Source organism: Salvelinus fontinalis, chromosome 20 (assembly GCF_029448725.1).
Source record: "Salvelinus fontinalis isolate EN_2023a chromosome 20, ASM2944872v1, whole genome shotgun sequence".
Taxonomy (NCBI): Eukaryota; Metazoa; Chordata; class Actinopteri; order Salmoniformes; family Salmonidae; genus Salvelinus; species Salvelinus fontinalis.
The window spans coordinates 1,228,833-1,244,432 of NC_074684.1; the positions used below are offsets into that span (position 1 = coordinate 1,228,833).

The 15,600-nt window shown below is 42.9% G+C and overlaps 1 protein-coding gene across 2 annotated transcripts in view; it reads right to left on the minus strand.

The window, feature by feature from the left end:
• LOC129817139 (pleckstrin homology domain-containing family G member 1-like) overlaps window positions 1-15,600 on the minus strand; it is a 115,467-nt gene that overhangs the window by 14,751 nt on the left and 85,116 nt on the right. For both annotated transcript variants that reach the window (XM_055872073.1, XM_055872072.1), the window contains exons 3-6: window positions 11,014-11,114; window positions 9,576-9,645; window positions 2,725-2,771; window positions 1,432-1,582 (exon numbers count right to left, since the gene is read on the minus strand). In XM_055872073.1, coding sequence (XP_055728048.1) covers window positions 1,432-1,582; window positions 2,725-2,771; window positions 9,576-9,645; window positions 11,014-11,114 — 369 coding nt within the window. The remainder of the gene's footprint in view (window positions 1-1,431; window positions 1,583-2,724; window positions 2,772-9,575; window positions 9,646-11,013; window positions 11,115-15,600) is intronic.

Genomic DNA, 15,600 nt, shown 5'->3' on the forward strand with positions numbered 1-15,600 from the left:
AATCTACACACAATACCACATAATGACAAAGCAATAACTGGTTTTTAGAAAAAAAAAGATTTAAAAAAATGTGAAATATCACATTCACGTAAGTATTCTGACCCGTTTGGCAGTGATTACAGCCTCGAGTCTTCTTGGCTATGATGCTACAAGCTTGGACCACCTATATTTGGGGAGTTTCTCCCATTCTTCTCTGCAGAGCCTCTCAAACTCTGTCAGGTTGGATGGGGAGCGTCACTGCACAGCTATTTCAGAGATGTTCGATCGGGTTCAAGTCTGGGCTCTGGCTGGGCCACTCGAGGACATTCAGTCTGAGGTCCTGAGCGCTCTATAGCAGGTTTTAAACAAGGATCTCTCTGTACTTTTCTCCGTTCATCTTTCCCTCAATCCTGATTAGTCTACCATTCCATGCAACTGAAAAACATCCCCAAGGCATGATGCTGCCAACACCATGCTTCACCGTAGGAATGGTGCCAGGTTTCCTCCAGACGTGTCGCTTGGCATTCAAGCCAAAGAGTTCAATCTTGGTTTCATCAGATCAGAGAATCTTGTTTCTCATGGCTGGAGAGTCCTTTAGGTGCCTTTTGGCAAACTCCAAGCAGGCTGTTATGTGCCTTTTACTGAGGAGTAGCTTCTGTCTGGCCACTCTAGCATAAAGGCCTGATTGGTAGAGTCCTGCAGAGATGGTTGTCCGTCTGGAAGGTTCTCCCATCTCCACAGAGGAACTCTGGAGCTCTGTCAGAGTGACCATCAGGTTCTTGGTCACCTCTCTGACCAAAGCCCTTCTCCCCCCATTGCTCAGTTTGGCCCAGTGACTCGCTCTAGGAAGAGTCTTGATGGTTCCCAACTTCTTCCATGTAAGAATGATGGAGGCCACTGTGTTCTTGGGAACCTTCAATGCTGCAGAATTTTTTTGGTACACTTCCGCAGATCTGTGCCTCGACACAAACCTGTTTCGTAGCTCTAGCGACAATTCCTTCGACCTCATGGCTTGGTTTTTGCTCAGATATAGTGTCAAGTGTGGGACCTAATATAGACAGGTGTGTGCCTTTCCAAATCATGTCCAATCAATTGAATTTACCACAGGTGGACTCCAATCAAGTTGTAGAAAAACGTGATCAATGGATACACCTGAGCTATATTTCGAGTCTCATAGCAAGATCTGAATACTTATGTAAACAAGGTATATCTGTTTTTTATTTGTAATACACTTGCTAAAATGTCTAAAAACCTGTTTTAGCTTTTTTGTTATGGGGTATTGTGTGTAGATTGATGAGGATGTGTTTGTCTTTAATCCATTTTTGAATGAGGCTGTAATGTAACAAATCGTGGAAAAACTCAAGGGGTGTGAATAGTTTTCGAATGCACAGTATGTGGGGCTTTGCTTGTGTGAGGTAGGTGTCATTGAGTGTGTATAGATGTATTACTAACGTGTAGCAGTAAGTGGTACTTGAGGATCCTCTGCACTGGCTTGAGCAGGTAGGAGCCCAAAGGCAGGGAGTGTCTCAAAGATTCCTGACGTTCCCGGAAAAACTTGGCCAATGCCTTATTCCTCATACACTCAGTCAACACAGCCACTGACCTGCAGAGGGAAAGGGGAAGGGAGAGAAGGAAAAATAAAACCTGATATTAATCCTAGGAAACAATGACAGATATTGTAGACCAATTAAAAGACAGAGTGACTGATCACATGCGCACACAGTCCTGTCTGAGAGGACGGAGCAAGGTCAGCTCAAGGCCCATGGACTTTCTATGCTGTGACCTACAGAAAAAGGAAAGGCCAAATAGGAATATATTTGAGTGTGTGTATGAATGGGCTCTTGTAAGGATTTTTGAGACCCTCAACCACCCCCTCACACAGCTGGTGACCCTAGCCAAGGTCGCACACGACCGGCACGCATGCATGCACGCACGCATGCACGCACGCACGCACGCACATTTAGAATAGGAACCAAGGCTGCTGTATCTCAGTCATTCTGAGCTCTCAGTTTGGGTTTCGTAGAGAGAACAATGTGAGGCCTGTGTGGAACTGCACTGTAATGTGGACACACACACACACACTATCTGTAACTACCCTATTAATCATCATCGATAATTTCAGGTTTGCTGTTTTTAGTGCGTCACAACCATTGTGAAACACACAGCCCTCATTAGGTTTCATTGTGAAGAATTGCCTCATGTTTTTGGGCCCCAGACACAAGCACGCACACACACACACGGTTTCCTATAACAACAGGTTGTTTACACAAGGTGAAATAAAACATTAAAGTCGCTGAGTATGATAAGATGATGGGTATAATACCCATCTGTCAGAGTAGGGGCTGTAACTCCGTCAATATGCTCCATATAAAAGAAAAAAGAAAGAGGGAGGGAGGTAGAGAAAGCAATAGAGAGACCTTGGGGCATTAACTGTCAGTGTGGCATAGAGTTGGACTCCTGTTGGGTTGGGCTGTATATCAAGGCTACACAGAGAGAGAAAGGCTGAGGTATTGTAGCTCTATACAGACAATACAGAGCTATATGACACTCTGGGAATCAAGAACGTGAAGGTGAGATTCACCTGTATGCACACCCAGATCACATAAGGTAACAATGTAAATGCTTTTACATACATTCATACTTCATATTAGACTTTCAAACACGCACAAACGTACACGCACAAAGACACAATAAAAGGGGGGCAAACTATTTGTGGTTAATGCAGCCATAGTTGGGGTTTCTTACCTTGGGTAGTTGGTGCAGTACTGAGTGTAAATGTGGAACTCTTGACTCTGGAAAAGAAAGATAAAAAAATTACATTCGTGTTACATTAGCATTAGTCCTTGCAAGCATTCATACCAGTAGCAGAGAATCTATCTTCTCATGAATCAACCAACATTCCTCTTTGACTAGAGAATTTTAAAGACCTTGTAAAATGTTTGTGAACGTGAAAGTGAGAGTGAGTTTACATTTACAGTGAATGGATTAGTGTGTCTGTATCAAGGGGAAGAGGGGTGGTCACTTTGGATGAGTCAGTGGTAAAGCGTTCCTGAGCAATGCTTACTGAGCTAGAAACAGGGAATAAGGAGGCCTCTCTCTTTAGTTTTAAGTTAGAGAATGAAAGTTAACCTTATTATTATGATTACCAGTATCCATGTCTTATTAAAGGCTCTGTTGAGCACTATTCTGTAGGCCAGGGCTCCTCAACTCTCTTCCTGGAGAGCTACACTCCTGTAGGTTTTCAGTCCAACCACAGTTGTAACTAACCTGGTGGAGTTTAACAACCAGCTATTTATTAGAATCAGGTGCGCTAGATTAGGGTTGGATCGAAAACCTACAGGACGGTAGCTCTCCAGGAATAGGCTTGGAGAGCCCTGCTGTAGGTGCTGTGATTAAAAGCCCCCTTGTTCCATCCCTGCCCCTTTAATTTGTCAGTTTCCATCTCTCATGCATCCATGCATTACAAACACAGAGGCAACATGACTTATCAAAGCTGGAATGAACCTTGTTCTCCTCCTCCCTTACTCTCATTCTATTCCATTTTCTCTACCTCAATCTCGCTGACTGTCTCTCCTGTTCCCTGTCTTTCGCTCAGTGTCTCCCTTCTTGGACATTTACTTATCTTTCCATTTTTCCATACCTCCTTGTCTCACATTCTGCACTAGCCCTCTATCGTTCTTATCTCTCTCCCCACTCATGTCCATCTCCATACCCTTCTTCCTTACTCATCCCCCTATCCTTGCTGCCGAGGCAAACACATCAAATCAAATGATTTGGAGTTGAGTAACTGATAATAGCTCTGGTCCTGATTGTGTTCATAATGTGTCTATAAATACTCTGGGTTAGGCCAAAGACAGGAAGTGGACAGTTATAACAGGAAACAGCATCTTAAACAGACGGGGAAAGATGATGGGGAGCTGTCCTGTTCTGTAGCTTTGCACACTCATACTGTACAAACACACACATGTACTGTACACACTCTACCAAAAAATTACTCACAAGCACACATCATACCATACATGCAGTAGCAGTCAAAAGTTGGGACACCTCTACTCATTCAAGGGTTTTTCTTAATTTTTACTATTTTCTACATTGTAGAATAATAGTGAAGACATCGAAACTATGAAATAACATATATGGTGAAGCTGGTTGAGAGAATGCCAAGAGTCTGCAAAGCTGTCATCAAGTCAAAAGGGTGGCTACTTTTTTGGTTAGTACATGATTCCATATGTGTTATTTCATAGTTTATGTCTTCACTAGTATTCTACAATGTAGAAAATAGTAAAATAAAGAAAAACCCTTGAATGAGTAATGTCCAAACTTTTGACTAGTACTGTACATGCTGTACAAGTGTATGTGCGAACACACACACACACAGCCTGGAGGTTCCCCGTGGGAAAAGCAGTAAATTGTGAAAAACAGGGTTTTGAAATAAAATCAAGCTTTATTTATGAAGCGCATTTCAGACATGGAATGCAACACAATGTGCTTTACAGGAAAACAACTAATAAAAACAAGTGAAATAAAAACAAATATTTACTTCATCAGAGGATAAAAAACAGAAGAATAACAATACAAACTGAATGACTAAAAAATACCAGAAGGAATAGCAAAGCTAAAGGTTTTAAGATCACTTTTAATAATGTCCACAGTTTTGGCCCCCCTCAGGTTCTCTGGCAGGCTATTCCAGAGGCTGGGGGCATTATAACTAAAGTCTGCCTCTCCATGCCTCTTGGTCATAGGCCTTTGGGATAGCTAAAATGCCAGTGCTAGAGGACCTGAGGGACATACTGGGTACATAACTTAAAAGCATGTCTGACATGTATTGAGGTGCGCAGTCGTGGATTGATTTAAAAACCAATAGAAGAATCTTAAAATGTATTCTAAAACTCACAGGCAGCCATTGCAGAGACCTTAAAAACGGTGTAATGTGTGCTCTCCGGTCTTGGTCAGTACCCGTGCTGCAGCATTCTGTATGTTTTTCAGTTGACCAATAGCTTTCTTGGGTAGACCAGATAAGAGAGCATTTCAGTAGTCAAGCCTGCTTGCAATAAAAGCATGGATGAGTCTCTTTGTATCAGCCTGAGAGGGAAATGGTGGTAAAAAGCTATTTTGGTCACATTTCTAATGTGTGATTCGAAATTGAGTTCAGAATCTAAAATAACACCTAGGTTTTTTTACCTGATATTTTATCTTTATTGCCCGTGAATTAAAATGTATGGCCAGATTCTCTCACTGTGCTTAAGCTCCAACAATAGTGTATAAGAGGTCATACAATAAGTTTTGTAGTGAGTCATATGTTGATGATGTAAAGAATATTTGCTGGTCTGTGGTGTGTAATGAGGGGCAACCAGACGCTGCACTTGACGCATTTATGAAACTAAAGTCAGCAAAAAAAGAAACGTCCTCTCACTGTCAAATGTGTTCATTTTCAGCAAACTTAACATGTGTAAATATTTGTATGAACATAACAAGATTCAACAACTGAGACATAAACTGAACAAGTTCCACAGACATGTGACTAACAGAAATTGAATAATGTGTCCCTGAACAAAGGGGGGGTCAAAATCAAAAGTAACAGTCAGTATCTGGTGTTGCAGTGCATCGCCTCCTCATGGACTGCATCAAATTTGGCAGTTCTTGCTGTGAGATGTTACCCCACTCTTCCACCAAGGCACCTGCCAATTCCCGAACATTTCTGGGGGGGGGGGGTTTGGCCCTAGCCCTCACCCTCGATCCAACAGGTCCCAGACGAGATCCGGGCTCTTCGCAAGCCATGGCAGAACACTGACATTCCTGTCTTGCAGGAAATCACACACAGAACGAGCAGTATGGCTGGTGGCATTGTCATGCTGGAGGCTCATGTCAGGATGAGCCTGCAGGAAGGGTACCACATGAAGGAGGAAGATGTCTTCCATGTAACGCACAGCGTTGAGATTGCTTGCAATGACGACAAACTCAGTCCAATGATGCTGTGACACACTGCCCCAGACCATGATGGACCCTCCACCTCCAAATCGATCCCGCTCCAGAGTACAGGCCTCGGTGTAACGCTCATTCCCTCGACAATAAACGCAAATCCAACCATCACCCATGGTTAGACAAAAACCGTGACTCGTCACTGAAGAGCACTTTTTGCCAGTCCTGTCAGGTCCAGCGACGGTGGGTTGGTTGCCTATGGGCTGGTGAGGACCTGCCTTACAACAGGCCTACAAGCCCTCAGTCCAGCCTCTCTCAGCCTATTGCGGACAGTCTGAGCACTGACAGAGGGATTGTGCGTTGCTGGTATAACTCGAGCAGTTGTTGCCATCCTGTACCTGTCCCGCAGGTGTGATGTTCGGATGTACCGATCCTGTGCAGGTGTTGTTACACGTGGTCTGCCACTGTGAGGATGATGAGGCTGTCCGTCCTGTCTCCCTGTAGCGCATTCTTAGGCGTCTCACTGTACGGACATTGCAATTCATTGCCCTGGCCACATCTGCAGTCCTCATGCCTCTTTGCAGCATGCCTAAGGCACGTTCACACAGATGAGCAGGGACCCTGGGCATCATTCTTTTGGTGTTTTTCAGAGTCACTAGAAAGGCATCTTTAGTGTCCTAAGTTTTCATAACTGTTTGAGTTTATTTTATTTTTACAGGGACAGTGCACATTAATCAACGTTTCAGTAAAAGTGCCGATTTTAGCCAGCTGGCTAATTTTCAACCGCAGTCCCTGGGCAGGTTATTAAAAACAACAATATAAACTGTGACCTTAATTGCCTACTGTCTGTAAGCTGTTAGTGTCTTAACTGGTTCTGTCCTATGAAAAACTGACTTTGTCCGATGAAAAATAAACTGCTGAGAGATCATTACACTGTGTTTGTGTAGGTATATCATAGGTGTATCTTCTTGTCAGCCAAATCATCAGCCAACTTAGGTAGCATGTGTAAAAAGGAGAACTTCTGCGGCTGTTGCACATGTGCATCTGTGTAGTCTTTATCAAATGGAATGTCCACTTCTATGTGCTTGCTTGGTGTCCAGACGACCAGCTTGGAGCTCTGTAGGCCCAGGCCCATCATGGTCACAGTATTTATGCTGCAGTAGTTTGTCGGGGGGCTAGGTTCAGTCTGTTATATCTGGAGTATTTCTCCTGTCTGATCCGGTGTCCTGTGTGAATTTAAGTACGCTCTCTCTAATTCTCTCTCTTTGTCTCTCTCTTTCTTTCTCTCTCTCGGAGGACCTGAGCCCTAGGACCATGCCTCAGGACTACCTGGCACGATGACTCCTTGCTGTCCCCAGACCACCTGGTCATGCTGCTGCTCCAGTTTCAACTGTTCTGCCTGCGGCTATGGAACCTTGACCTGTTCACTGGACGTGCTACCATGTTCCGGACCTGCTGTTTTGGACTCTCTCTCTACCGCACCTGCTGTCTCTAACTCTGAATGATCGGTTATGAAAAGTCAACTGACATTTACTCCTGAGGTGCTGACCTGTTGCACCCTCGACAACCACTGATTATTATTATTTGACCCTGCTGGTCATCTATGTACATTTGAACATCTTGGCAATGTTCTGTTATAATCCCTACCCGGCACAGCCAGAAAAGGACTGGCCACCCCTCATAGCCTGGTTCCTCTCTAGGTTTCTTCCTAGGTTCTGGCCTTTCTAGGGAGTTTTTCCTAGCCACCGTGCTTCTACACCTGCATTGCTTGCTGTTTGGGGTTTTAGGCTGGGTTTCTGTACAGCACTTTTTGACATCAGCTGATGTAAGAAGGGCTTTATAAATACATGTGGTTGATTGACTTGTGTCTGAAAGAAGGAATAAGAAAGCACATTGCCACACAATTACAATACAATGGTCAATACTTGTAATAATACAGCTAATAATCTATTTTCTGGAAAATAAATGTACCCAACAGAAGGTAGTACCCATCTTTTCCATTGGGACGAATAGGTACTGTCCATCATCCAAGCTTTTGATGTCACCATTTGGCGAACTCAGAAATTTGAGGTGGAACTCTTGAAGGGGCACTTGATCTCAAGGAGCTGTGTTGCATCAAGGATCCCATCTGGGCTGGCTCCCAACCAAGGATGGTCAGGGTGCACCACCAGGCCTCTGTTCCCCACAACATGCCCTCTGCTCTCCAGGAGTGTGATGACATTGACCTAATTGTCTTTGCCATGCTTTGTTGCTGTATTGCCAGTGAAGGTTGGGTACAAATGCTCATTTACAAATTTTTTGGGATCTGTGGTGTTTCGTTTTGGGACTCATTTCACTGTGCTGGCTGTTAGATGCAGCTTCCTAGCATCATGCCATAGTTGTGAAGTACTTTGGATCTTGGTTTCTTCCATCAATGTAGCTGCTTGTATGGGGGATAATTTGATGTAGGCCTCATAAAACAATGTGCACTTCCTACAGGTAAGTGTTGTGCTGTGTTCAGTGTGACACAGTGTGTTCGTGTGGGCTGAATCATGTTGACTTGGGTCTGCCTTGCTGCTGCTGTCTACATTTGCTCTGTAAATTAGCTGAAGAAGACCATTTGTCTGGAGCCGAAATAGTGGAGCCATTTCCGAGTTGATGTGGCTTGTGAACTCTGCATGGTTCCTAAAAAGTCAGGGGGAGGTTGTGGAATCGTCCTGTGATGACGTTGATTGGCCTGAATATGTGTGGTGGGGTCTGTGGTGTTTAAAATGTATGTGTTTCGTCTTCCTCAGCCCTACATTCTAACTCACATCTGAGCTCCACTTCCTTTGCACATCATTGCATGCCATTCCTGTTTTGCCCTGCCTGACTGCACTCTCAACCCACATTGAAGAAAATATTTTTTGTTATTATCTAACCCAGTGTTTCCCAAACCTCTCCTGGAGTACCCGTTGTCCTGCACTTTCTGGTAATTTTTGGTCGTTACTTTACTGACCTTCCACAGAATTGCTGCAGCATGACTACAAGAGCATCCTGGCACTGCAATACATGAGCAACCCGCTGTCTGTATGACACCTGTCGTTGATGCTAGTACCCAGGCCTTGTGATGAGATGCGTGCAGGCTCTGACTCGGCTCCATGTCTGCTTTTAGGTAGACAAGGTCGTCTCCAACATCCTTCAATAACACCCGAACAACTTTGTTACTGTGTAGGTATTGGTACGCCTCCAAACTTTTAAAGTTGCTCATCGCCTTTACCATCGCAAGCTACGGATTCAACAAAGTAAGTAAATATGCTATCGTACGTGATACGAGGCCACTTCTTCACGTCATCTTCCCAACTATCATTTGCGTAGGGTAAAGGTAGGCTAATACTACCCTTTTTGATATCCATCCACCATTGTGTTCCCACATCATTATTAGTTTGGCAAGCTCTTCATGAATGAATGAATGAAGAAAACGTTTGTTTACTTCAAACCGGAAATAACACCCATAATTCCCACAAGGCATCATGGGACACGGGAAACGTGGATAGATCAAATTCCGAAATGAGTATGCAGTTTAAGTATGTAGTATTCGGACACGGACAGTGTGTGTATGTGCACGCTTGGAGTTTTTATTGGTTCCCAACCGGCTGTTAAAGAAGGTGTGCGAGAGATAGAGAGAAAGAGGAATAGAGAAAGAGAGAGTATCGTACCTTTGATACAAAGCACTCTGCGATGGCCACAGGGTCTGAATTACATTTCTCCAGGTCATGTAGCAGATCTCTGAAAAACAAAATCACTTCAGGATATCACTATCTCAACCACACACGCGCAGGCACGCACACTTTCTTCTAATCCCTGCCTACATGTACATACTGTATCTACCTCAAATACTCCAGTATCCCTGCACATTGTAAATTTACCTTGTATTTAGCTTCCTGTCTTATTTTGTATTTTTTTACACACACACACACACACACACACACACACACACACACACACACACACACACACACACACCTAATTAAATCATAATCACGAATTATTCCTTATTGATCTATGTTCTAAAAAAAAAAAAAAAAAAAAAATCAGGAACAAGTGTAACTTAGGACACATTATTAGGTCCTAGGGTGCTGTAATCAGAACAAAAAGTCACTTCCATGAATTGAAATATGTTCCCTTTCTGTGTGTATGCGTGTGTCCCTTATTCTTCTTGGTTGATGTAATAACTGTCAACTGGTATAGCTATAGTTACATGAGTAGGGCATGATGTCATTGTCCCTGTGTTGCTGTGTATCTTTGTGACAGCGGCCAACTAAGGGGGCCTAGCCTGAACCATGAAAAACAGCACCAGATGATTATTTTTCCTCCATCAAACTTTACAGTTGGCACTATGCATTTGGGCAGGTAGCATTCTCCTGGCATTTGCCAAACCCAGATTCGTTGGACTGCCATATGGTGAAGTGTGATTCATCACTCCAGAGAACGCGCACGGTGATCTTGCTTGGCTATGGAAACCCATTTCATTAAGCTTTTGGCGAACAGTTCTTGTGCTGATGTTGCTTCCAGAGGCAGTTTGGAACTCGGTAGTGAGTGTTGCAACCGAGGACAGACAATTTGTACGCGCTATGCGTTTCAGCACTCGGCAGCTCCCTTCTGTGAGCTTGTGTGTCCTACCACTTCGTGGCTGAGCCGTTGCTGCTCCTAGACATTTCCACTTCACAATAACAGCATTTACAGTTGACCAGCTCTAGCAGGGCAGAAATTTTACGAACTGACTTGATGGAAAGATGACATCCTTTGACGGTACCACGTTTAAGGTCAATCAGCTCTTCAGTACGGGCCACTCTACTGCCAATGTTTGTCTCTGGAGATTGCATGGCGGTGTGCTCGATTTTATACAACTGTCAGCAATGGGTGTGGCTGAAATAGCCGAATCAACTAAATTGAACGGGTATATACCCACATGCCTTTGGCCATGAAGTGTATATAGATAGATACAGTTTACAGCACACACACCCCCCACCCTCTTATCGACAGGTGACACAAACCATCTTCATTCAGTAGATGCTTTGGAGATTGCACTCTATATTTGTTTTAGGTATGTGTGTTTACCTCTTTGAAGTTGTACAGTAGGTGATTTTTGTTTACCTGTTGAAGTGGTAGATGTCGCGGATGTTCCCAAATAGAGCGCCTCTATCCTCTGAGCTCAGTGCTAGACGAGACTGGTTACTGATACACTCAAGGTAATCCTAAAGAGAGAGAGAAAAAATGTTTTGGGGGAGAAACAATGTACAGTATGTGAGTTCATGTAATTGTATTTTTGACTTAAAAGGACTGATTTTTGGAATGACAATTACAGAATATATTTCATGCCAATAAAGCACGTTGAATAGAAATTAGAAAAAGTGAGAGAGAGATAAAGAAAGAGAAAGAGGGCGAGAGAGAGAGAGAGAAAAGAGAGAGAAGAGAAGGGGGAGAGAGATCAGTTATCTCACCTACATCAAAGTGTTTCGAAGGATATCCCATCATCAGTCATGTGAGAAGGACAGTATGCCTGACATGCTCCCTGGCATCACCTTGCCAACCCACCATGAAACACATACTGAATACGCACACACACACAGACAAAAACACACTCTCCACTCATAAATAACCACAGCATCGCAAACTCTTTGAGACCACTACACTTCACTTATTCAGCTCACACATTCAATCTGCTTTAACACTGCTAAGAAACACACTTCACACTTGAACCGAGTTTCTGTCTAGTAAAACAAAGGGGCCCACAGCCACACTTCTCTCTGACTTCTCCAGTCTCAATCCGCCTACAGACTCTTCAGTGCGTAATCCAGATGGCTGTTTACCCAGCACAGCAAAATGTCAAACGGGCCTACAGAGTGTCCAAAAGCCAATAGGACAGGATACACTGGTGAGAGGCTTGTAGAGCACTGTCTCAGGAACTGATACTGTGTACTGTGTTTATGCAGGCGGAGACAGATGGTCTCGGGTGATTATACATCTTAGCTTTCTCTCCACACAGTCACAGATGTGCACGCGCACACACACACACCACTCCTCCGCATGCACGCACACATACTTTTTCCCTCCTCCTGTCTCTCCACTCATCTCTCTTTTGTCTAGTTTCTGTCTCGTTGGATGTGTACAGTACATTCTCTCACACTGATACCATCTATACCTGCAGGGTACACAAAGTAGCCAAACTACATCTCACCTCAAACACACACTGTGTCAACACCCCCTCTCTACCTCTCTCACACACACACACACACACACACACACATTCTTCTAATCTCTGCCTAAATACTGTATCGTATCTACCTCAAATACTCCAGTATCCCTGTAAATTTACCCTGTATTTAGTTTCCTCTCTTATTTTTTTATTTTTTTATTTTTCTTATTATTAGCTATACTCTTTTTGACATTCTGTAGTTGTGCATGTGACAAACACAACTTGAAATACAACACACACACACTTTCCAGCCCAGCATCTGCACAGCTGTCCTAACCACAAACAGGTAGGACCAGCCATGTTGAAACAACGTGGAGTGAAAATGGATCTTTATGGAGGTGTAACGACTTTTAAAAACAGACTTGTCAGACTGTGTGGGCGCAAGCCATTATTGCATTACAGCAGAGAAAATAACTAGGCTGTCTTACACTGAGTTTGACCACCCACACACAGGGCACACACACAGGGCACACACACCCTCATCTGCTGGTGTGCATGGTTTCTAATCCTGACCTGGTTTTAGGACTGTAAAGACCGCACCATGTCCAGTAGATTAGATTGTTTGGTGAGGTCATCCTCTCCTCTCCTGGGTACTGACAGAAACAACCAACTAGAATCACCCAGAGGGGAACTCAGGCTGAACCATTGTGTAACAGAGCATGGGTGAATGTTCATATGGAGGATTTAAGGGTGAATGGGCAGATATAGGGGTTTCAGGGCAATGGTTTAGGGTCAGGTTTGAAGGTAAGAGTTTGGTTGGAGTTTTGGCTTGCAGCTTGGATAATGGTGGTTGGTGGAGTCACGGTCGGGGACCAAGATCATGTTTAGGGTTGGGTTAGGGTTGGGTTCGGGTCATTGGCCACGGTTTAGGAGTAAGATGAGACTTTTTAGCCATGGGTCACAGATGTGGCCTGTCCTGACCCAGTCAATCAACACAGCCTAGTGTGAGCCTGATCACACACACAAACACACAGTGTTAAAACCCCACAGCATGCTAAACACACATACCTCAGACACACAAGCAGCTATACACACACACACTCCTAGCTAAGCTTCTTCAACAAAATATAAACTGTTACACATTAAAGGGATCGTTTTTTCCTTCCATTCAAGTCATGGGACCGATATTAGCATTTTTCACACATCACGTTCAAATAATCTATAAGTGACTTTGTTGAGCTTCACAATACATTTGAGATACTTTTGAAATATTTGGACAAGATTTGGATGCAAGAAAAATGCTAATATTGGTCCCATGGCTTGAATTGGATTTGTTCCACAAATGCTAAAACATTAGCATTTGGAAACAGTGAGAGGGAAACTAACCCAAAGCATGGATTGTTGTCATACATTACCTTACACCGTAAAGTAACCAGTATATAATTTCGAAATTTGGGTGAACTATACCTTTAACCTGTTGGGGATGGGGGCGCTGTTTAGACTACTTATGCTAATTTGGCTAATTTTTTAAACGGCTTCCCACAAAATCCTTGATCGTACAATATGCATATTATTATTATTATTGGATAGAAAACAGTCTATAGTTTCTATAGGAGTTGAAATTTTGTCTCTAAGTGGAACAGAGCCCATTCTACAGCAATTTCCCTGACATGGAGTCAGATTTGAGAAATGTTGGCCACTCTTCTGAAGTCAGTTAAAAGGGCACTGTCGTTGCTATGACTATACGGACACTTCTTACGTCTTCCCCTGGATGCCTTTACGTGATGACGATTCCAACGGGGTCGATTGCGCGTTCACAGGCCCTACAAATGAAAAAACCCTGAAGCTAGTCATTCTTTGGGAGCTGCGTCATAAGCCTAGAGGACACCGGCGCGCACCTGTTCCAAGCGTTAGTTTAGCCTGTTATATTTCTCCGGTCATCTTTTCACTCGTTATAGGAGTTAAAAACATCATAAGGTAGTTAATTTAAAGCGTTTTATAGCAATTTATATCCGTTTAGTGCGATTTTGGGACATTTATTTTTGCAACGATGTGAAAAGTTGGGCACGCTTTTCAGTTCATCCCGAACGCAGTTGACATTTCCACATGGCAAGAGGACAGCTTTCCACCAAAAGACGATTTCTCCCAAGAAAGGATCCTTTGCCCAAGATACTGATGGAAGAACAGCTCAAGGTAGGACATTTTTATTATGATAAATCGTGTTTCTGTCGAAACATTTTAGTGGCTTAGGACGCCATGTTTTTTGACGTAGCTTCGCTTGGCGCAAACTGTATTGAAAAGTAAGGATAAATTAAAAAATGTAATAACGCAATTGTATTAAGAATTAAATTGTCTATCAATCCCTGTCCACCCTATATTTTTTAGTCACGTTTATGAGTATTTATGTATAAGAGTAGATCACTGTCTAAGTGGCGCAAGGACTTTTTCTTTACCAGCTTGTCTACATTTCACATTGTCTAACCATGATTTTGGTGGCTAAATATAAACATTTTCGATCAAACTGTATATGCATGTTGTAATGTGATGTTACAGGAGTGTCATCGGAAGAATTCTGAGAAGGTTAGTGAAAAAATTAATATCTTTTGGCGATGTTGACTTTTATCGCTCACTTTGGCTAGAATCAATGCTGGGCTGCTAATTGCTATGTGCTAAGCTAATATAACGATTTATTGTGTTTTCGCTGTAAGACACTTAGAAAATCTGAAATATTGTCTGTATTCACAGGATCTGTGTCTTTCGATTCGTGTATGCTGTGTATTTTTACGAAATGTTTGATGATTAGTAGTTAGGTAAACACGTTGCTCATTGTAATTATTCTAGTCCATTTGTGATGGTGGGTGCAATTGTAAACTATGCCATCTACCTGAAATATGCACTTTTTTCTAACAAAACCTATCCCATACCATAAATATGTTATCAGACTGTCATCTAATGAGTTTTTTTGTTGGTTAGGGGCTATAAATATCTTAGTTTAGCCGAATTGGTGATGGCTACTGGTGTTGGTGGACAAATAAAAGATGGTGGATTATGCTAATGTGTTTTTAGGTAATAGATGTACATCTTTACATATTGTGTCTTCCCCGTAAAACATTTTAAAAATCGGAAATGTTGACTGGATTCACAAGATCTGTGTCTTTCATTAGCTGTATTGGACTTTAATGTGTGAAAGTTAAATATTTAAAAAAAATATTTTTTTTGAATTTCGCGGCACTGGTTTTTCAGTGGGGGGGGGGGGGGGTGTGCCGCTAGCGCCACGCTGATCCTAGACAGGTTAACGCTCCGAATCCCGTTAGCGGGATAGATTTGACAACATCCGGTGAAATTGCAGAGCGCCAAATATAAATATTCAACATTCACGAAAATATAAGTGTCATATTTCAAAAAGCCTTTACGGCAAAAGCACACCATGCAATTATCTGAGGACAGCGCCCCGCATACAAAAACATGAAAATAAAATTTTCAACCAGGCAGGTGCGACACAAAAGTCAGAAATAACGATATAATAAATGCCTTACCTTTGAAGA